Consider the following 22,668-nt stretch of genomic DNA (forward strand, 5'->3'; position numbering starts at 1 on the left):
TCAGTGGTTAAGAGCACTGGCTGCTCTTCCAGAGGTCCTGAGTTCAATTCCCAGCAGCCACATGGCAGCTCACAACTGTAATTACAGTTGCAGGAGATCCTTCACACAGACACTCTCCCACAGACACACATGAAGGCAGAACACCAATATAATAATTAAAAAAACAAACAAAAAAAAAAACAGCACCAGAGATGGCTCAGCAGTTTGCATGCTGTCAAGTCTGATGACCTGGGTTTGATCCCTGACACTCATGAGACTGAAGAAGGGAAGCAAGTCTCCTAAATTGTTCTCTAACTTCCCATGACATGCATGCAGCCACTGAGACATATATACACAAATAAACATTTAAAAAGAAAAAAACAGGGCTACGAATGCATCCTTGCACATGGCCTGCCTGTCATGTGCAAGGCCTTGGGATGCATTCACAGCACTGGGGTGGAGGAACCTCAACCCAGGCAGGAGAATGACAGGTTCCAGACCAGCCTGGTTGCAGTCTGAGGCATTGTAGGCTACAAAGCAAGACTGTCTGAAAACAAAAGAGAAAAACCATGCAAAATAATACAACAGTGACAGCTTTAGAAAACAGAGACAACGGACACATGCATGGACGGGTGGACGGGCTTAGACTCTAAGTTAGTGATCTTGGTGGCAGGTTTACAGAGAAGGGCGGCTGGGAACAGACCCGCCGTCCTACGTAAGCTACAGAAAAGCCTCCCCTCGGCCTGGGATTCCCAACTCCCATCTCCCTCATCTCCCCAGACGTTCCTGACTCTGCTTTGGGCCCCACTGTCTAGACCCGGTCACCTCACTGGGGACCGTCCAGTCACCTGTGCCCCTTCTCTCTGCAGTGCCCAAAGCAGTGATACCAGGTACAAATTTCTGCTGGTGGCCACACAGAGTACCTTCCAACCTACTGTCCCAGCAAGCACTGGCCTTGCCACCACACCTGGGCTCTGCCACCAGCCCAGGCAGTCGGCTGATAGAGCTTTATCGCCACCTCCACGAGGCTGCATGAGCACTCTGCTTGGGATCCCGTGTGACCTACAGCCCTTAAGCCTTTCGGTCCAGGCAGTCGCCCTGCCCAGAATCCTTACAGTGACAGAGGCTACCCAGCCGCTGTCAATCCATCATGAGACACCCCGGGCTTCAAATCAAGTTTAATAAATAAAATAGCGTTGGGCAAAGGCAGTCTCACATCACAGTGTCCTCGGTGGGGCGAGGGACGGTCGAGTCCAGCCGCAGAGGCTCACACAGCACCGCTCTGCCAACACCCGGCGGAGCTGCCTGCCCAGGGACCCCACTCCGAACTGTAAACACCAACATAAATAAAATGAGGGAGGCCGAGGACAAGATGGACCCAGCCATCCTGCTAGGAGCCTCCAAAGAACTGAGACCCACAGGACAGGTGGGTGGCAGGACGGCGCTTCCAGAGCTGTGCCCCAAGATGTCCCGAGGAGAGGGGCAGGAAGGGAGCGGACCACCTGCTCCTCACCCGCCTGGGCTGCTGAGGCCCCACCACGGCGCAGGGTGGGGGTGCAGGCGGGAGGCAGTTGGGGTATAAAGTGCGGCTTTTCCTGAAGTGGAGACGGCGAAGGGCCGAGAAAGGGTGGCCACAGGGCGAGGTATATGGCTCTGTGCCCCAAGGTCCCACGCTGAGCAGAGGCTGGCGGCCACAACCCTGCTGTGGTGGGAAAAGAGCTGGCCTGTGGAGGGTGCCTGGGCAGAGGCTGCTGGTGCGGAAGAGTCCTGCCCAAAACCCCAGGCAGCACCGCCTGCCCAGCCTCTGCTGGCTGAGGGGCCATGTTGGGACCGGCCCTCTTTGAACCCAGCTGCCAGGTTGACTCCATGGCACGGTGGCAGCCTAGGGCTGTGGCGGTGCTGGATGCTGAGGTCTGGGGTCTGAAGTGCCCTGGCCACTTGACTGCGTCCCATCATGTTCTGAAGCAGAGAAGGCATCACACAGGCCTGCGCGGGAGGGGGTCAGGAAGACTGACGGGCAGGCCTGGCAGTGCCGCCATGTCCATTCTGAGCACACACGCCCACAGATGACCAGGGATCAACAGGTCATCACATTGCACCTATGGGAAACCATAAACAAAGGTCAGTGGCCAAGCAGGCCAGGATCCGACCAACCCAACCCACTGCCCGCACCCAAAACATAGACTGAGGCAGAGCGGGGAGAAGCCTAGTGCCCCGGCCCACTTGTGGCACCGTGGACCTTGAAAAAAGAGAACACTAAAGAAACCTCAGAGGAGGAACATAGGGTAGCTGCAACCCACTGGAGGCAGCTGTGGCCCTGGGCACTTGCCAGCCGCCTGTCCTTCAGCCTGGGGGAGATGCTAAGGATGACACTCACTGTGACAAGGGCTCTGAGCGCAGTGTGGAGGCTGGGCACGCAGGATGGCCACTTAGGAAGGGATTCACATCCCCAATGCCAATGAGTCCAAATTCAGTCACCGACAAGGCCATCTGTGCTGGAGCCATGGGCTCTGCAGTGTCCTCGCTCAGATCCACAGGGCTGGACACAAGGGGCAGCTCCTCAGGTAGGGCAAGGTCCACAGCCAGCCTAGGGCTGGTGCCTGGCTCTGGAGCAGCAGCCGGTGGGAGTTCAGCTGGGGCAGCCAGGCTGGTGGGCTGCTGGAGCAAGGGCGTGGCAGGGGGCTCATCCAGCTGCTGGAACGAACATGGCCCTGGCTCCAAGGACGGGACATCCTCTGAGGCCACTGAAGGCTGGTCAAGGCCACCAGCTGTGATGTCCACACTCAGAGGCTCTGAGGGGAGAATGGGGAATGGTGTGAGCAGAGGCTCAGCTTCCCCTATCGCCTCACATGTTCCTCTCAGATATCACTGATGCGGGGCCTCCTTACAAAAAGCCAGCTATGCCAAGGGCCCAGCCACTGAAACCATACGGTCAGGAGCAGGCCAGGTCCACAGCATCAGAAGAGCTAAAACATCAGGGCCCTGCTGGGAAGAGTGAATGCTGGATGGCTCCACACACCCGCCAATAGCACACGGCACTGCACAGGGAAGAACCACGGAGACATGGTGACAGCACGCTGAAGCGAGGCCTGCGCCAGCAACGGCCTTCAGGAGGAGGATCCCTGCCTGTGGCTCCTGCAGCAAGGCACCTGTCTCCTCCCAGTCGCTGGGTAAAAGAGGGTTGGCATCTGGGGGCAGGACCAAGCAGGCCCACTGCTCACAGCAGAAACTAACAGGTACAGACCTTAGGTTCCTCACCCACAAGCCCCACCTCACGCGAACTCACCCATGGGCACCCCTGCCTCAGACTCCTGCTCAGAGCATAGCCGGGCAGGGCCATCGGGGTCAAGACTGTCTAGGTCCTGCTCAGCATCCCTGTGGAGAGAGAGCTATGAGGAGAAGGAAGCCAGCAAAGGAGGACCCCACTGGGAGGGGCTGCCCCACACCCCACCATACCCACCCTGGCCAGGTGGCTAGCATGAGCACGTACGTGGTTCCAGAGGAGACAAATTTCCTCCGGCCTAGCCGTGTCTGCTGGGCAAAGTAGTCGTAGCGCTCGGACTTCTTCCACAGGTAATAGTACTCCACACACTCGCCCACTGACCGCGTGCGTACCTGCGTGGACCACAGGCAGGCTTTTGGCCTCACCGCAGGCCACAGGAGGCAGGAAAAGGGACCCCTAGGGCCCCATGAGGCCTCACCTACCGCCTATGGTCCCCACCAGTGACCCATCAATTAGCCCGGGGCTGCCTTTCCCTGACACTGAGCAGCTGCCTCCCGCACCTCAGACCCATGAACCCAGGGCACCTGTGCTGCTCCACGTGCGCAGCAGGGTACCACAGACAGAGCCTCCGGCCAGAGGCAACGCAAGGCCAGGATACCGGCCGCTACTGTGAACATGGACTTGGAGCTACCCTCAAGACACAGCGTACGCTGCCACGGGGCCCGCTGCTTCTCATTCGCAAGGACAGCCCCCAGAGACATCACCTCTCAGGCATGTTTACCAGGCTGTCTCCAGGGTTTACTAGAAAGCCCCCACTGCACACGGGTGGGGTCCAGGATGAGTCAAAAGGAAACAAGGCAGCAGAGACCCAGATCTACCCTGTTGACTGAGAATTCAATGGATCAGCCACGTAACGTCCCCATCTCCACGGTGCCTGGACCCTCAAACCACAACAAACAGCGGACATCCTCAAGATGTCTGTGGCCAGAGGTTTGGTCACAGCAACAGGTGACGTATACAGGAAAGGGGTGCTGAGAGGTGCCGCTGTGTGCAAGCCCAGACCATGTGGTCCACCAGTGTCTGGGAGAACTACGAAGGAGTGTGGAGCTGAGCTAGAAGCTCCAGGCTCTAGCTCTTAGCAGAGCTTCATGGCCACTCGTGAGGGAATCCAGAAGAGCAAAGGAAAACATGCACGGGGGGGGGGGGGGAAGCCAGGAGCTTCCCAAACAGGACAGGCTGGCCCAAGACCACTATGCTATGACTGGCAAAATCCTTAGCTGCCTGTCTGATTCCTGAATACTGGGGCAAACTCAAAAGTAGCACACAGAGCTGGGCATGGTAACACAGGCCTATAATCCCAGCAGTCAGGAGATGAGTTCAGGACCATCCTGGTTCATATAGTGAGTTCCAGGACAGCCAGGGCTACACAGAGAAACCACAGCCTTTGCTGTGTTACTTCGTGGGTTCTTCTTTTTCCCACCCCTTATATTTCCCCCTCCCCAGTTTCACCCCCTATCACTAGAAAGGAGAGAAACAAGTTTAGAGGGGAGAGAGACCTCTAAATCTGAATCAGATCTGAATCTGATCTTTCTTGTTTCTTCTTTAAGCATGACCACTAACAAAGAGCAGCTGGCCACCCTGAACGACCACTGACCACCAACCCTGGCTCTCCGGGCCCTAGCATTTACGCACCCTCTGAAAGGTCCCCAGAATTCCGAACATCACACAACTGCAAAAACCATCTGCAGCTGGCAAAAACCATGCCTCTGCTAGAGCACAGGGCAAATCAGTATGCTGCTACAGACAGTTCAAAGCAACCTCTTATCCCCACACCTGGGATCAAAGTGAAAATATATTCTTCTGTGTTTTTTAAAACCAAAATTTCAGAATTCTCACTACAAGAAACTATCTTGAAAAAAAAACACAAAACAAAAAAATAATAATAGGCACAGCTGCTCAATGAAAAAAAATTTCAAAATGGGAAGGTCTGCTCATTGTGACTGAGGTCATTATAGGGCCCCTTCCTCAAAGCAAGTACCCAGGGCAGTGACTCCCCAGGTCCAGCCAAGGTGCAGAGACCACTGCAGCACTGACATAGGGGCCACCACATGCTGGGCTGGCAAAAACACGTGGCAGCACCAAATACATGCCACTGGCTTTGTAGACACAAAACGCAAGCACACAGGGTCATGGAGGCCCGCAGCAACGCCGCTGGGGCCAGAAGGTTCTGATATGCCACTGGGCAAAGTGCCGACATTGAAGCCCAAGTTCCCATGGAGACACCAGGACACCTGCCAAGGCAGGCTGAAGCATGGGTGAGGCTGGCCACAGTGGCGGGGCTGCCTGAGACCACTGGAGGGCCAGGAGCCCATCATGAGTAGAACATGGGGTGTGGCGTGGGCCACCTGCCATGCGTGAGGTGCCTCAGTGGTGCTCTGGCCTCGTCTTCCTTTGCTGTGCAAAAAGAACAGTGATAGATACCCAGCACCACTGGACAGAAGTACAGAACTTGCAGTTTTGCTTTGGTTTGTTTGAGATTTTTGTTTTGTCTTGTTTTTATTTTTATTTTTTTAAAGCAGGGTTTCTCTGTGTAACCCTGGCTGTCCTGGAACTCACTCTGTGAGTGAGTTGGCCTCCAACTGTGACCCCCGTGTGTGGATTAAAGGCGTGATCTACCATTCCTGGCAATTTATTTATTTTATGTGGATGAATATTTGCCTGCATGTACGTATGTACACCATGTGTGGGACTGGGGCATATGCAAGTCAGAAGGAGCAGCCAAATCTCCTGGAACCAAAGCTGTAGACATCGTGAAGCACCACGCAGTGCAAGGCATCAAACTGGGGTCCTGTGCGAGGTCAGGAGTGCCCTTAACCCCTAAGCCCTCTCTCTCCAGTCTTTCCGGCCTAGAACTTGCATTCAGATCTGCATCAAGTCTCAGAAGACACTGGACTGCTGGCTTCTGAACAACGCAGGACAGGTACAGTGAGTTACAGGGAACTGAACACACTGCCGTCAGGAGCCCTCTAGCAGCAGGAGTGAGGCCAGTAAAAAGCGAACTCTGCTGTCCTCCTGAGAGATAGTGAATGTGACAGTGAATCTTGTCACTGTGACCGGATCTGCAGTCATCTAGCTTGTCTGAGAGTCTCCAGAAAGATGTGCCTGGGTTAGAGGACACGGCCTGTGTAGAGGACACCATCCTGCAGGTAGGGGCTTGAGGGAATCAAAAGAGAAAAAGCAGAGGACAGAGACTCTGCTCGCAGGTGGAAACTGCGTGTAAGCAGGCCTTCCCTGTCATGGGACGGGCCACCTTCTAAACTGTAAGTCCAGCACACACGCCCTCGGCCAGCATTCCATCAATGACAGCAAAGGACTGAAAGAGGATACAGGTGCAGTCACAAGGAAGTGACAGACAGACAAGACATGATGCAGTGACAGGGAAATGACAGACAAGACACAGATGCAGTGACAGGGAAATGACAGACAAGACACAGATGCAGTGACAGGGAAATAATACAGACAAGACACAGATGCAGTGACAGGGAAATGACAGACAAGACACAGATGCAGTGACAGGGAAATAACACAGACAAGACACAGATGCAGTGACAGGGAAATGACAGACAGACAAGACACAGATGCAGTGACAGGGAAATGACAGACAAGACACAGATGCAGTGACAGGGAAATGACAGACAGGCACAGATGCAGTGACAGGCTGCATCCACGGGACATTTGGCAAGCTGAGGTACAGATGGGAACTCACTCCAGGGCCATCAGCTACTTCTCTCAGAAGGCCCATGCACCTGCAATCCACAGCTGTGCCAAATAAAACCTGCAACACTCCCACTTCTATGTCCCCAGTAGTGTTCACCCAACATCCACGTGTGCCCTCCCACCCGACGTCCTCTGGTTCACAGACCCACGCCTGCCGAGGACACAGCACTTGTGCAGGGCCCAGTGTCTGGGCTCCTGCCCTGCTGAGAGGAGAGGCTGCCTCTGGAGGGCAGGCCATGGCGAGAGGCCAGGCCATACAGGCCCTTCGTGCCTCACTGCTTCCTAAACAGCGTGTGCGGTCTGTCGGCGGCGGAGCCAGCCAGACTGGAGCAAGCCCCTGGATTGGAGACACGCTCCCGGTTTGACAGTTCAGGGCTGAGCTGTAGGCAGTCACACCAAGCAACATCCCTGCGAAACCCAGGCCCAGAACTCAGCCCTGCACCACCGCTCACAGAAGATGACGTCAACACCCCAGGGTGAACGGGTCCCAGGGTAAAGGCTACAGCAGGGTCACTTCCCACAGGGGACTCAGGCCTGCGAAGGGAAGAGAGACTCAGGCAGTCCTTATCTCCAGTGTGGAGCACTGAGCCAGCAAGCTCCACTGAGGACACAAAAGTGACAGGGCCAAGCAAGATGCAGGATGGGAAGAAGCCTCCGGCACAGGAGCCCTGGTTCCCTGAGGGTGGGAAAGGGGCCTGATGAAGATGGGCAAGAGCAGAGGGAGCTATCGACAGGCAGGGCAAACCTGGCAGGAGGACCCGCCTCACCCACCTTGTTGGCCTGAATCAAGTGGAAGTTCTTCCCATGAACTCGGAAGCCATGTTCGAAGTTCCTGCACTCCTCCTCGCTCCAGGCGCAGAGCCCGTCTGCAAACACAAGGGGGAAGGGCTGCTCAGCCAGCTCCAGGGAAGCAGGGACAGGAGGGGAGCCCAGGGCTGCAGCTCACCTCGGATCACCTTTACGTTGAACCTCAGCCTGCGCAGGGCCTCCTCGACGTTGAAATTACACTTGACCAGCTCGTACAGCGCCTGGGGCAGAGCGTGGTTTACTTTCCCACCAGTGGAACAGAGCCAGCACAGAACATACCCACAGCCCAGCCACAGGCCACCGGCTGCACCCACACCACAGCCAGAGCCAGCACAGAGCATACCCACACCACAGCCACGGGCCACAGGCCGCACCCACACCACAGCCACGGGCCACAGGCTGCACCCACACCACAGCCACGGGCCACCGGCTGCACCCACACCACAGCCACGGGCCACAGGCTGCACCCACACCACAGCCAGAGCCAGCACAGAGCATACCCACACCACAGCCACGGGCCACAGGCTGCACCCACCCCACAGCCACGGGCCACAGGCTGCACCCACCCCACAGCCACAGGGCCACAGGCTGCACCCACCCCACAGCCACAGGGCCACCGGCTGCACCCACACCACAGCCACGGGCCACAAGCTGCACCCACAGCATGACTCCCAGAACTACCATGGTGTCTGCACCTTGGCCCTGACAGCTGTAACACCAGGAGTGACAGGGAGAACGTTCCTCACAGGTATTCAGCGTCCTCTCCATCCCACCGGCCACACTGCCTGACCATTCCCAGCTGCTGCCCACTGTGTAGCCCGTACCTGCTCACTGTCCTTCACCACCTCGCCTTCTGGGATCTGCGGGCCGGCCATCTCCTGCCACCTCCGCTTCACTGCCCTGTACAGGAACTCCTCCACCTCCCGCTCTGGGAGCACGCTGGGGCTCCACAGCAGCTGGTCTTCATTTTCAAAGACTGTGGGAAGAAGCCGAGGGTCAGGTGTGACAATGGCCACCCACACCAGGAGAGCCAGGGCAGGCGCCTCAGCACCTCCCAATGGCACCAATTCCTGGCACTTGCAGCTCAACATCATGCGTGGACCCAAACCGGCTACGGGCCCTCAGAGAAGTCAGGAGGCAGCAGGTCACAGGTGGCTCTGTGGCAATCCTTCCATAGACAGCAGCACTCAGTGTGCCAGCTGCAGGCAGGGCTTCAGCACACAGCAAGCCCGGGCAGAGACAAAGGGTGGCACAGCGGCACTCGCCTATGATCCCAGCACTCGATGGCACTGGCCGGAGCACTGGGTCAGAGCCAGTCTACAGACTGTTCTTGTAGCCTCAACAAAGGAAAATCAAGCGCACAAACAACAAAACAAAAATGTGACAGGCAGTAGGCTGGAGAGATGGCTCAGTGGTTAAGAGCACTGTCTGCTCTTCCAAAGGACCTGGGTTCAATTCCCAGCAACCACATGGTGCCTCACAACTGTCTGCAACCCCAATTCCTAAGGACCTGACACCTTCACACTAATGCACAGAAAATAAAATTATTTTTTAAAAAAAACATGTGACACACAGACCCAAGTCTATGCCTGTGTGTCACTGAAAAGTTCACTGTGAGCTGTCTGAGTCTGTCACTGAAAAGTTCACACAAGCCCAGCATGTGATCCCACCACTCGGGACGCAGACACTGGTAGATCTCTGTGAGTTCAAGGGCAGCCGGGTCTACGCAGCGAGTTCCAGAACAGCCATGGTTATAAAGAGACAACGTGTGTCAAAAAACAAAACCAGTATAGCCAAAAGTGAACCACAAGCCCAGACAGCTTCACTGAAGAACACACACACACACTTCACAGAACATACTTGAAGGCCCTTCCCCACCCTGCAGAAAGGCAACTTCAACCCTTCCTCAGGGCGACATAAGCCCAGTAACACTTGACAAGGAACAAAAGACCAACTGCAGACCACTGGCCTTGAGTACACGAGCCTGGGCAAGGCAGCACGGAAGGAAAAGACTCCCATGTCAACTCCGCAGCATGCCGAGACCACAGAGCCGGACAGTGATCAGCCCGCTGCTGCTCACACAGACCTGGGCTCCTTGGACCCTCACTGTTTACCTGCACTTCAATCCATCTCTGGTTAGGCATGCTTGTCTTTAGCACCTATGTGTGTGGCCGGAGACGGCCGGCTGAGCATGTGCCTGGGGTTCGCCCTGTCCGGCCCCCTTAGACAGGCCGGTGTGTCCTATGCTGGGTCACCAGCTGTGCGGCATTTAAGAGCCAGGCTGGGGAAGTGGGTCCCTAAAGTGTGCCTGTGAAGGTTACACCTGGCCCCCAGCCCCTGCCTCACACTAATTCCTGCCCACCATGAGGAAACCCCCTCTGCCAGGTGCTCCCCACGCCATATTCTTTTGCCCAACAAATAAGGACCAACCTTCTGAAACTGTGAGCCAAAAGAGATGTTTCTGTGACCAGCCTGAGCACACATGCTCTCTCTCTTTCTCTCACACACACGCACACTCACACACACACACACACACACACACACAGCAGCGGCAATGGAGCTACCACACTACTGCTGAACTGGACCCACCTCCAAGTCACGGCTCCACCAGTCTCCACAGGCACGCAGTGCCCTGCGGGGATGACCCCACTCCAGCTCCATGGGAGCTCAGAGGCAACTACAAACAGCAAAGAGTGTCGAAGACAGGCAGAGGGCGCGATGGCTTCCGGGAGAAGGAGCCTAGCCCCCCACCACTGCACCTAAATGGTCACAATGACCGGAAAACGGAGCAGGCATTGTTCGCAGCTTAGAGAGCACAGTGGCAGAAAGGCAGATTAGAAAGCACAGGTGGCCTGCAGAGGGCAACCCTTCCTGCCAGGGCTGGCCCAACAGCCGTGAGCCCAGCGGCTGACGCCCTTCGCCACACTGGCCTAATCTGGAGCTCGCACAGGATTCCCAACAACCACTGACGCCGGCGGCTGGACGGAGGGGCTCTTCCTCTGCCGAGGCATCAGCCCTGAGTGCTGTCTCTGAGCACGGCACAAGTGAGGGCACTCCTCACGCTCACCTGGAACTGGACCCACGAGTACCATGAGAAAGAGAGACGAGACGGCTCAGCAGGTAAAGGTGCCAGCCATCAAGCCTGACGATCCAAACCTTAGCCCTGGAACCCACAGAACAGAACAATCCTGCAGGTTGTCCTCTGGGCCCCACGTGTGCACGCATACACACACATACATACCTATAGAGCATGTGTGCGTGAAGATGTAAAGAAAGAAGCTAAGCTGTCCCCAGCGAATGACATAAAATATACACCACAATTCACAAGGCATGGCCAGGCACTGCACGAACGGCCAGAGGGTCAAGGCCATCCTGACGTTAGGAACCAGACACAGAAGCGCCCAGGGCTGTGTCCCACATGCAAGTCTCTCCTAAGTGCACTGTGCAGGGTCAGGTCCACAGCACGGTGCTGACAGAACAGGAAGTACCTGCACTGCCCCCCTCCTGGGAACTCTCCACCCAGCGGGGACCGTGTGACACCAACCAAGACATGAGAGAGCCACTACGGAGTACCTGGCCGGTACACAGCAGCACACTGCTCGGGCAGTCACGGAGGCCTGCTGAGGAGGCCCTCGGAAGAACCCAGGTGATGTCTGCGGTGGGTGCACACCACTGCGCTCAGCACACGTGGGCATGTGACGTGCTGTTACTAAGTGTCTCTCTGCCCCACCCTGGGTACCCCTGGGCCTGTAGCTAACATCCCAGCACTCAGCTCTACAAGGTCTCTCTGGCCCCTGCTACTGGGCACAGCAGGAAATGCTCTATGATGGTCCTGGCCCTGCAGACTGGGGACAAAAAGTCCAGACAGGAAGTGACCTCCCAGATCAAGAAACAATTAGGGGACACAGGATTAGCAAGTATATGGTTTCCGGGGCAGGCCCATTCAGGGAAAGGCACTGTTGGTAGTGTCAGCAGAGACAGAGGGAAACAGGGGGCAAGGACCAGAGCTGGGCTAAAGATGGTGAACTCCACCCACAGCAAGCAGAAGCCTTCAAAGGTGTCACTTATTCCCAGAGCCCCTGGACAGGACCCCACAAGGCCTCCTGAACCACTTACTCTTGTCACAATGTCGGTTCAAGTGCAGGATGTTGAGGTCAGCTTGGAACTGAGGCCCCACCATGATCTCCTGCAGAGGCAAGGGCCAGGGTCAGGGTCAAGAAGTAACCAGCAGACACAAAGCCGGGACCCCATAGGCACCGTGGCTTTAGGCAGAGGCTGTCACTCAGAGCTGTAGGTCTGCCTGCCAGTGCCCACTTCCGCACTGTGGTGGATGAGAGAGAGCACCCTGCTGCCTGGCCGCTGGACCACATCCCTGGCTCAGCCATCCCCAGAGCAGCGGACTCACAGCCCAGGTCCACACACACAGCGGGCCCCACCCAACCCTGAAGCCACAGGGCCACCCTGCCTCTGAGAGGGGGCTCAAAGCCTGTGGGGCCCTGGAGGCAAATGGGTAACTGGGATAACCGCGCAGCTCCGCACCTTCTTGCACTTGTTGGAAGGGAGTGCATCCTCCTCAGCATCAGAGGAGGCCGAGGAGCCTGGACCATTGTCGCCAGCCAAGAACCGGGCTGCAGGGAGACAGGCAGTGAGGGGCACCCACTGGGGCGCGGCTGGCCCTTCCAGGGGTCCCCGATGGCAGCTCATCCTGCAGCTCCCACCCTGCACCACGGCCACCCAGCTACTAGAAGCTGGCAGGCCCGGAGGGCTCCTCTGGCAGCCTGAAGCCACCATCCTGAACTGCTAGGCACTGCTAGGACCCACTCCTATCTCACTCAGTGCAAACCCACCTTGTGGCGGTTCACAAGACAGGACCCGAACCCTACCCTGGGCCACCATGGCATGTCCCCTGCAAAGCCCCCAAGCTCAGGCCCTGCATATGTGCCTGTGTGACACACAGCCATGACGGAGGAAGGGTCAGTGACACCTACACCCACTCTGGTTCGGAAAGAGGTCCGAGGCCTCATGGGAGGTGACAGATGGGGTGAGGTCGTCGGCAGAGGACTGCGTCTCTTCCTCTTCTTCCCCTGAGAGCAAGTCCTTGGCTATCTGCTCCTTTGAACAAGACAGTAAACAAAGAGTGGCAACTGCTCTACCAACACCCGACACCGACACAAAGGCCAAGTCTGCGCCAGCTCTAGCTACCACCCGTGCTAGACCAGCTCTATTTGGGCCACACCTGCCCTCCGGAGCTCTAGCTCCTCTCCCAGCCGCCCTTCCCCAGGACAGCACCCATCACCCAGACGGCTGGCCCAACCCAGGGCAGTCTCCATGGCTGTGCCAGCGAGGAGAAAGCCATGAGCTTGGCCTTGCTGACCGAGCAGTTCCCCCATCCAGGCCTCGCTTCCCTCCGGCTCGCCTCCCACACAGGGCAGCCAGGTGCCTCCCTGGTGCCCTGTCAGGGAGACTCCCACTCACCTTGTCCAAGGTCATGTCCGGGAGGGTTGGGGCTGTGTCACCACCCTCGCTCTCCTGCTCAGAGATGGGTTCTGACGACTCATACCCATACAATGCGAGGAGCTCACCCAGCGGCATGTCGCTGCTCTGGGAAGGAGTACAGAGCCCATCAGAGGGCAAAGCCTGGGGTTCTGCCTGAGTCCCTGACCTACACAGCCCGGGCCCCTTGTCACTCCTCAGCAAGTCTCCATGGGGCAGCACACCTGCATCAGGACCACCGAGGAGGTGAGCTGTACAGAGACACAGCAGGCTGGAGCAGAGGCTGGGCCAGGAGAGCACAATGCAAAGCACATATGCGTGGGGCTGGGCCACAGGGAGAGCAACGGGCACAGGCTGGTGAGCCCCTATACCTGGGCGATGAAGTCCTTGTCCAGCTCCTCCTCCTCCTCCGGCTTGTCAGGACACTGCAGGGCCTCGGCACAACCTTCTCGGAGGCTGTAGTTCTGGGACAGGAGGTCGGCGAGGTTGAACTGAGGGTCTGCAGAGCCCATTGATACCACTGCGGAAGAGTTCACAGGTAGGCAGGGTGTGGGAACTGACGGGGCTAGTCTGGAGAGGCACAGAGACTGGGTGGGAGCAGATGGGTCTAGAAGGACACTAGGGCTACAAGACCGGAGGCATCAGTCAGGCGACAGGACAGTGGAAGGCCGTGAAGGGTCTCAGGTCTGGCCCCACTGGCACAGCCCTGGCTCCCAATACACACACAGGGGCATACAGGCAACACCCTGTAGGCCACTATAGGAGCACCAAGTTCTGCTATCTGCAGAGCCGCCTCCACGTGATGCCTATGGTGGCAGAAACCTGTAACAGTTCACCTTCATGCACCCACAGCAGGTGACCAGCAGACCACTAGAGGCCTTAAAGCCACCAAGCAAGCAGCCACCTCAGAGAGGGCCCTCCTTGGTCATTCTGAGTCAGCTAGCCACTGTCCCATAGCTCCAAGGATAGGGAGTGCCCTGACCATTATACACACCTCCAACTGTCGGGGGACACTAAGCCTCCCTGGACTGTCACCCATGCCTACTCTGTGGATATCTGGGGCAGAAGGGGGCGGTACCTGCCGTGGTCTGCAAGCTGGGCTCCCGAGGGCACAGGCTGTGTGCAAGGCAGGAGGCCACGTGAGGACTCTGCCTCTCCAGCGAGGAGGCCTGCAAAAGAAGAGTGGCAGTGCCGGCTCAGGAGCCAGAACCCACCAGCAGACCTCGGACGAAAGCCTGGCCAGTGGGTAACCTTGAGGACTGCAGGGGAAGCAGCCTGGGGCCTGACTGTCCAATCACAGCACCAGTGTGGAAGGACCTTGAAGACAGACTACCGACACAAAAGGATACACTTGTAACACTCTTGACAAAAAAAGCCAGAATAAACAACTTAGAGAGTGGAACGGGACTCCACGGCCCGGTGGCCACACAGGTCCCACTGCGCTGAGAAGCAATGACTCCAGTGTACGTAGCAGCACATTGAGACTGTGTGCAAAACCAGGCCCGGTGAACGCCAGGCCTGAGCCTAGGCACGTCCCCCACACATCTGCGCACTCCCCGCCCCATCAACACTGGCCAAGGCTCCAGTGTCACTGCAAGAGAATGAAATAAAGGGACAGAAGACAGACGCCTCTTCCATCTGGTGACACTGAGTCCGTTCAGCAGGACTAAACTTCATCATGTTCCCACGCTCCAGCTACTCACAGCAGCTGGGATACACACACCACGTGGTCTCTAAGAGCACAGCCATGTTGACAGAGGAAAGATGGTACCAGAGAAAGAGCCATGTTCCTGACCAAGGTCCTCACACTGGAAGATGGAGACCCTCTGAAGTGTGGAAACTGAATTCCAAAATCACACACAGAAACTTGACACTCAGAAGAGCCGCAATCATCCTGAAACAGGGTGCTTCTGCCTTCAGAAAGGACTACAGAGCCCCGATCTCAGCAGGGCGGTGTGGGCCCACAGGCTGGCACAGGTCGGAGGCACACAACTGGGACCTCAGAGACAGACTCTAGGACGGCCTGGACACCCAAGTCCAATACACGTGACCAGACAAATAGATGGACAGGGCATGTGACAGAACTCACAGAACGGGGAAGAAACACCCACAAGACACACATCTGGAGCGGTGCGTGTGTGCGGACTGCTCACTGAGCGAAGAGAACAGTCCAGCTAGCAAGCGTCGCAGGCTGTGAGAACATCTCTCCAAAGACGCGCGAACGGCGAGGAGACGCGGAGCTCCGAGAGTGCACAGTCCCCAAGGAAGCCCAGGATGGGTGAGGGGCATCAGAGCCCCAAGGGACAAGGTACAGCACCAGGAAGGCGGCCTGGAGGCATCACCGAGGTCCCTGAGATCAGCGCCTCTACTCCAGGAGAAAGGAAAATACACGGGAAAATCAGTCACCTCCGTCAGAAGCTGGAGGACCACATCCGCCTGCTGAAGGACAGGTGACACAGGGCATCACACAGCCAAGAGCAGGAGCAGGGGCTCGCACACATGACGCCAAAACGAGGAGCGACCCTGCAAGCACTGCAAGCGAAAGGCCAGTTGTCAGGGCGCCATGACAGGAAATGTCCCCCATACTGAAGACAGGAAGCGGGACAGAGTGACCGCTCAGGGAAACAGGGCTTCCTTTCGAGGTTATGGAACGCTCTGAAATTGATTGTGTTGGTAGTTACACAACTCCAAAGATACCAAAAGCCACTGCATCATACACGCTAAAAGGAAGATGGCGTAGGGTATACCTCAGCAAAGCTGAGAACAAGAAAAAGAGAGAGAAACATGAGGCTAGAGATGGCTACAAGCACTGGGTTCAGTTTCCAGCAACCACATGGTGGCTCAGGACCATGTGACTCCACTTTCAGGCAATCCTGCACTCTCTTCCGGCAAAACACTCATACACAAATATATATATATATCCCAGCACTTGGGAGGCAGAGGCAGGCGGATCTCTGTGAGTTCAAGGCCAGCCTGGTCTACAAAGCAAGTCCAGGAACTGTTTGTTCAACAGCCAAGGTTTTTTTTTTTTTTTGTACACAGAGAAATCCAGCCTGGAAGTAAAAATAAATAAATAAACACACACACACACACACACACACACACACAAAGTATATGTATACTTAAATTTTTTAATTTTCAAAAATTAGAATGTTAAAGTTTAAAACTTAGAACGCTGTACACTAAGTCCTCAAGGAACATCAGGGGTGACGCCCTCATCGGCCCCAAATGAGAAACAAGAGAACTGAAGCCCAGAGAGGCCATGTCGCTTCCTCAAGCGATGCCCAGCAAGGAACCCAAAAGCCCCAGCAAGGCCCTCCACTGCACCCTGACGCCCAGCAAAGGGGTGGCAGGAGGGAAGATGAGCCAGGAAACCCCCAAGGTCCTAGGTCAGGAGTGACCACAGCCCAACTGGCTTTCAAGGGTACCTCCCCCCATGGGGGCAGAGGACTAAGAAAGCAGAGAAGAGGATGGGGGAGCGCCGGGAACAGCCTCAGGGCCTGGAGGCAGGGAAGGAACACGGCATTCAGGCACGGGCATCTTACACTTTGTACCTGGTGTAGCCAGGCACCTAACCTTGGAACAAGACGAAGACCAGCCCCACAGGCTGATGTGAAGCCACTGGAGGAAGCCCAGTCTCTTGGAACCATGCCCAGCTCAGTCTAGCTCCCTATGGGTGGCCGGGGGCTCTGCCCAGGGGCTGGCTCTCTGTCCCTGCAGTCAGCCCTAACCAAGACGGGAGACACCAAAGGACACCACAGTTGCACAGTCTCACAATCCAGACAGAATGAGAAGAACCTCCTGCTTCAGGTCAGGGGTCTGGGCTCCTCAGTGGGGTCAACCCAAGCAAGGGCTCAAGCAGAGAGGAGCTGAGAACCATACAGCCTGACTCTTAGATAGAAGCCTGGGCATGGTGCAGGTGGCACCTCACAGGCCGGTCTCCCATGAGACACAGGGGACACGAGATCCAGTCAGGCTGTGACTACGAGAAAGGACTGGTACTAGCCTTGGAGGCTCCAGATTCAACCTAGCATCTTCTGGAGCACGGTCTCCATGCTGTAAGGAAGTCCAAGCCACATAGAAACCTCATATATGTGCTGCAGCCCACACCCGCCATGGGGTAAAAGCCTCAGCATTAAGTTCGAATCCAGTTACTTAGAAACTACAACCCACAAGAGGCCGAATGAACCCCCCAAATTATCAAGAAGTCACAACAAGTAAATGCTAAGGAGTTTAAGCACATTCTCAAGAGAAATGACCCACATCCACACCCACGCTAGGGCCCAGGCCCCTGGCATGCCAGCCTCACCCCTCCACTGTGGCAGCTCGGACATCCCGAGAGACGGGTTCAGCCTGTCTCCACCCACATGGAGCTAGGACACAAGACAACAAACAGATGGGGTTAAACCAAGGCACAGGAATGAAGAAAACCAGGTGTCGGTCAGAGAAGGCATCCTAGGAGCCAGATGAGGTGAGACAGCCGGCAGGCAACTCCATGAGAATTCAGGGTAGTAGAGAGGAAACGCAGGGGTTGTGTGGTCACACGAAGACCACCAAGGGCAGGCACAGTGAAAAGATGGAGCTTATACTAAGAGCAGGACAACCCTCAAGGGCTCCCACAGCCCGAAGAGATGGCACTTTCTGGGTTCCACCTTCCACCGCAGCTGACACTGAGGACTCCTAGAAGAGTGGCCACGTCTATGAGCGAAAAACACAGACACCCGCCCCAAGAGAAGAACATGGAGCAAGATCCCACCCGCCCTCTCAGTTCCGGGAAGACACCACCAGGTGCCCACTTGGGATGAGGAAACCGAGGTCGAGACCTTCTGAATCCTAGGCTCCGGGACAGCACGTAGACACAAGCTGGGGAGTCTCCACCACCCAAGCCACACAGGGCAGGGCACCCTCCCTGGGGCCCAAGAGCACACACTGGGCCACCATGCCCCGAAGGGGTCTCCGCTGACCTGCCTGGTCTCATGAGCTCTGTTTCCCCAAAGTCCCCTAAAGAAGGAATTAAGCCCGTAAGAACCCTCTGTATCAACCAGCCAGGGAGGTCCAACGGGACTCTCAGAGGCCGGCCCTGTGGCTCACGCGCGGGCCTGTTGCTGCCCAAGCTGCCCTACTCGCGCACCGTGCCGGGTTCCAATCCCGGAGTGGCGGGTTCGCGGCGCGGCGCTGGAGGCCGGTCCCGGAGTTCAGCGGCCGCACCCCGAGGTGCAGGTCAGCCCCGGGCTGGGCGCCGCAGCCCCGCATCGGCGGGGAGGCCCGCGCCCTCGCTCCTACAACCAGAGCAACTCCACGCGCGAAACTTTCCGCACGCAGAGCGCCGCGGACTCCGCGCCGGGCCCGTGCCCAGCGCGCCGGGCTGCCGTCCCGCGGCGCCGTCCCAGACGCCAGCGCCGCCCGCCCACCCGGTCCGCGGAGCCCTCCCGCCGCGCCGCCCCGGGTCTCGGCCCGGCACCCGGCCGCCCGCGCCTCGCGCCCCTCCCCCCTGCCCGCGCATGCGCACCGCCTCCGGGGTGGGGGGGGCGCGCCGGGCGCCCACTGGGCTCACGCTCCGGCCCGGGGACGCTGCGGAGGCTCGAGGCGCTCGGGCCGAGAGAGCACGGGCCGGAACAGGTCGGCCCCGGGCAGCGTGTGGGAGGGGCCGCTGCCTAGCCGCTCACTCACCTCCGCCATGGCCGAGCGTGCGCGCGGGAGGCGGCGGCCGCGCGGTCCCCGGATGCGGTGCGGCGCGCCTATTGGCGGAGGCGCTGGGAGGCGGGGTGGGGCGGGGGCCGCGGGTGGCGCGTAGTAGGTGTGCTAGGGCGGAGCGGAGGTCTGGTGCCTCATTCCCGTGTGCCCCGCCCCGAAAGCAGCCAGCCAGCGGATTCCTGGGAGGATGCCCAGCCACCAAGCGGGGACTGGCCACAGGTGAGGAAGATGGCGCAAAGGTGAGGGGAGCAATCCACAGGTGAAGCAAGTCTACAAGTGAAAAGGTGCCACAGGTGAGGGCATGGTCCCGAAGTGAGGTGAGCGGATGGTCCTGAAGTGAGGGGGACAGCCCACAGGTGGGGAGGATGATCTAGAGGAAGGGGGACGGGGGTGACTCAGAAATGAGGAGAGTGGCCCTGGGGTGAAGGATGCAGGCCAGGAGGTGTAGAGAGCAGGAGGGCATGGGAGCTTCAGGAACAGGTGCACAGAGACAAAATGAGAGACACTTGGGGGGAGACACAGGTGGGCAGACCTGGGTTTGCAGAGGTGAAGGCCTATACAAAATCCATTCGAGTCACCAAATGACCCTTCCCACTGGGGCCAGGAGCAGCCGAGCTGGGGAGGTAGGTGAAGGCTCCATTAGGGTTCTAGTAAAAGATTGTGCCCTGCCTCTGAGGATTGGCCAACCCAAGACTGAAAGTCTGCCTCCTGGTCCCCGAGCCAGTGCCATCACCATCTGCTGGGGCAGTTCCTTCTGTGGTTGACATTTCTCCAGAAAAGAAAATGGTGGGTTCATTCATTCCATGACCAAACACATGTACTATATGACTGCCCGCTGGCTGCTGAAACCAGAAGTTGGGTGAGCCCATGAGATGCCCAAACAGTCACAAGATGCAGCTGAAGAGGAAGTCTCGGTCAGCTCATCAGAGCCAGGGTAGACTCCTGGAAGAGAGCCATGACAGAGATCACTAGAGAAAGCCAGACACGGCACCTCACGCTTGTAACTCTAGTGCCTGGGAAACTGAGGCATGAGGGTTACTATAAGTTTGTGGCCAGCATGGGCTGTGGAGTGAGACCCTGCCTCAAGAAACCAAATTAAAACTGGGTGTGGTGATGCACGTCTCTAATCCCAGCACTCAGGAGGCAGAGGCAGATGGATCTCTGGGAGTCCAAAGCCAACCTGGTCTACATAGCAAGTTTCAGGCCAGCCAGGGCTGCATAGTGAGACCCTATATCAAGACAAACAACAAAAAGGAATCAGTCACCAGAGGTTAAACAATTGGATGAAGAGAAACATTCTCCAAGATCGGCACTTCCTTCCCCACGGACTTGATAGCTGGCTAGGTGGTAAACATGAGCATCACCAGAGAGGGGCAGGTGGACACTGCACTTCCCCAGGGGAGGCCTGACCAGCATCTCTCATCCAGGCCAGAGTGCGGAAAGTATTGCCAGAGACCAAGCCTAAAAGGGAAAGTCCTGTTAAACAGCGGAGACCGTGTTCTTCAGAACTGCCAGTGCCAGGAGAGGGAGGGGGAGAGCTGTAGAAGTCCCCAAGCTCCATCAACAGCATGCAGTACTCAATATTTAGTCACCTAGAAGAGAAGGGAAATGCCACAGAGAACTCTCAGACTTGATTGACAGAGCTGAGTCCAGATATAAAGAGTTGGATCAGTGTTGAGTTTCCCAAAGTTGGTAATTATCTTATGGGGCTGTAAGAGAATTATCTTATTGGGAAATTCAGTGAAGCCAGGCATGGTAGCTCACACCTGTCATCCCATCACTGAGGAGGAGGAGGAGGAGACAGGACAGTTGCTGTAAGATCAAGGCCTGGGCTATTTTGGCAATGTTTCATTCTATATCCCATGGTAAGATCTCTGTGTAGCCCAGGCCAAGTTCCATCCCTAGTGCCCACACAGCGGTTCATAACTGCCTCTAACTCGAGATCCAGGGGATCTAATATCTCCTCCTTGCCTCCCCTTGGAGGCCTGCATGCATGTGTTCTCCTACATACACAGAAAAAAAAAATCTGTAACAAAAAAAAAAAAACAAAAAACAAAAAAAAACAACCACAGAAATGGAAGGCTGGCTTCAATGGTTTAGCTTCTTGCAGCAGACACAGCTTCAGTTCCCTGCCCTCATGTGGCAGCTCACAACCATCTGGAACTCCAGAGTTTGTGGACATGGCTCAGTCTTCCCTCCACGCAGCCCAACCACCTTCATCGCTGGTCCAGTGCCACAGAAACTGTTCATAGGGAGGAACCCACATGCAACTGTTCACCCCTAGGGCCTCTGCAACAGAGTGCAATTCCCCAGAAGCCAGTGAATTATTGAATTTACAGAGAGTGCACATGACCCCAAAGCAGCTACCAAAAAATGACACCAGACCTGGCTGATACTTTCCCCGTGGATTTGTGATTGGGTTCCCCTTTCAGACATCTTTCCACACCGTGAACTCCAGCATCTCCTGAGGCCAGAAGCAGACTGGGAAGGTGCTATGAGATGGAATGGCGTCTCAGATGAGGGCTTAATGATGCTCAACAGGATGTTCTGTGAGGGAGCACCAACCCTCTTACAGGTAGTCATGACTACACTATGAAGGTGGTAATGGCTGTTGAACAGCACAGGAGGAGGACAGCCTTCCACAACACCCATGCTGATCCCCCTGTTGACCTTGGTGTGTTCCTGCCCATAATGCCTCAAAATCCATTATGTCATAACAATGGCTTGAGTCATACTCTAAGTTTAAATAACAAACAGGACTGCCTAGGTATGTCTGTACAGAATGCCACAGTCAAGATGGAAGGCATGCCCGTCTTTGCTGCTCAGGAGTCACAGGCAAGGAGGTCACTTGAGCCCAAGTGTTCAAGGTCAATCTGACAGCATAGCAAGATGCCTTACTTACTTTTTTTTTTTTTAATTTACATTTGTGTTTTGCCTCCATGTATGATTCCCCTGTAACTGGAATTACTGACAGTTGTGAACTGCCATGTAGGCCCTGGGATTTGAACCCAGGTCCTTTGGAAGAGCAGCCAGTGCTCTTAACCCCTGAGCCATCTCTCGTCTTGCTTACTTTTAAGTTGCCATGACAGAACACCATGACCACAGCAACTTATAAAAGAAACCATTTAAATTGGGGCTTACATTTTAGAGGGTGAGTCCATGACCATCATGGCAGGAAGGCAACAGGCAAGGTGCTGGAGCAGTGACTTCCAATTTACATCCCAACCACACGCCCAAGGCGGACACACACACACACACACACACACACAGGGAGGGGGGAGTTAGCATGCACTAACTAGGAGTGTGTGTGTGTTGGAAACCTCCAAGCTAGTGACAAACCTCCTCCAACAAGACCATACCTTCCAATCCTTTCCAAACAGTTCCACCTATTGGGGACCAAGTGTTCAAACATATGAGCCTGTGAGGGTCATATTCTTATTCAAACCAATACACGAAACATATCTCAATAATAATAATGCTACAAATGTAAAGAACATAAATTAAATCTAGCATATTTTGCTGGGCTGTGGTGGCCCACACCTTCAATCCCAGCGCTCTGGGGGGAGGGGGGGCAGAGGCAGGCAGATCTCTAAATTCAGCCTGATCTACAGAACAGGTTCTAGTTCTAGAACAGCCAGGACTACATAGAGAATCCCTGTCTCAAAAAAAAAAAAAAAAAAATTCTGGCATATTGC

General features: G+C 56.3%; 1 protein-coding gene across 3 annotated transcripts; it reads right to left on the reverse strand.

The window, feature by feature from the left end:
• Nucleotides 1–1,141: 1,141 nt before the first annotated feature.
• Mier2 (MIER family member 2) lies at nucleotides 1,142–19,025 on the reverse strand. Of its 3 annotated transcripts, none has more exons than XM_021641861.2 (14): nucleotides 18,950–19,025; nucleotides 14,358–14,448; nucleotides 13,651–13,799; nucleotides 13,262–13,387; nucleotides 12,775–12,898; nucleotides 12,326–12,414; nucleotides 11,903–11,972; nucleotides 8,611–8,762; nucleotides 7,926–8,007; nucleotides 7,751–7,845; nucleotides 3,470–3,594; nucleotides 3,266–3,354; nucleotides 2,357–2,771; nucleotides 1,142–2,078 (listed from the first exon to the last, which is right to left on the reverse strand). In XM_021641861.2, the coding sequence occupies exons 1-14, from the start codon at nucleotides 18,956–18,958 to the stop codon at nucleotides 2,057–2,059; spliced, it is 1,638 nt and encodes a 545-aa protein (XP_021497536.2). In that variant the 5' UTR covers nucleotides 18,959–19,025; the 3' UTR covers nucleotides 1,142–2,056. The 3 variants fall into 3 exon arrangements, with proteins under 3 accessions (XP_021497536.2, XP_021497537.2, XP_021497538.2); XM_021641862.2 differs by lacking the exon at nucleotides 18,950–19,025 and adding an exon at nucleotides 18,789–18,930; XM_021641863.2 differs by lacking the exon at nucleotides 18,950–19,025 and adding an exon at nucleotides 18,411–18,730.
• Between the last annotated feature and the right edge of the window lie 3,643 nt (nucleotides 19,026–22,668).

Source organism: Meriones unguiculatus, chromosome 17 (assembly GCF_030254825.1).
Source record: "Meriones unguiculatus strain TT.TT164.6M chromosome 17, Bangor_MerUng_6.1, whole genome shotgun sequence".
Classification (NCBI taxonomy): domain Eukaryota; kingdom Metazoa; phylum Chordata; class Mammalia; order Rodentia; family Muridae; genus Meriones; species Meriones unguiculatus.

Bases quoted from the DNA above. Each gene is read 5' to 3' on its own strand.
- Mier2 (XM_021641861.2), bottom strand. The intron at 8,763-11,902 runs GTAAGTGGTTCA...TTCTTCCCACAG, and splicing joins GAACCGACATTGTGACAAGA to TCTTTGAAAATGAAGACCAG. The intron at 2,772-3,265 runs GTGAGTTCGCGT...TTCTCCCCTCAG, and splicing joins TGAGGCAGGGGTGCCCATGG to AGCCTCTGAGTGTGGACATC.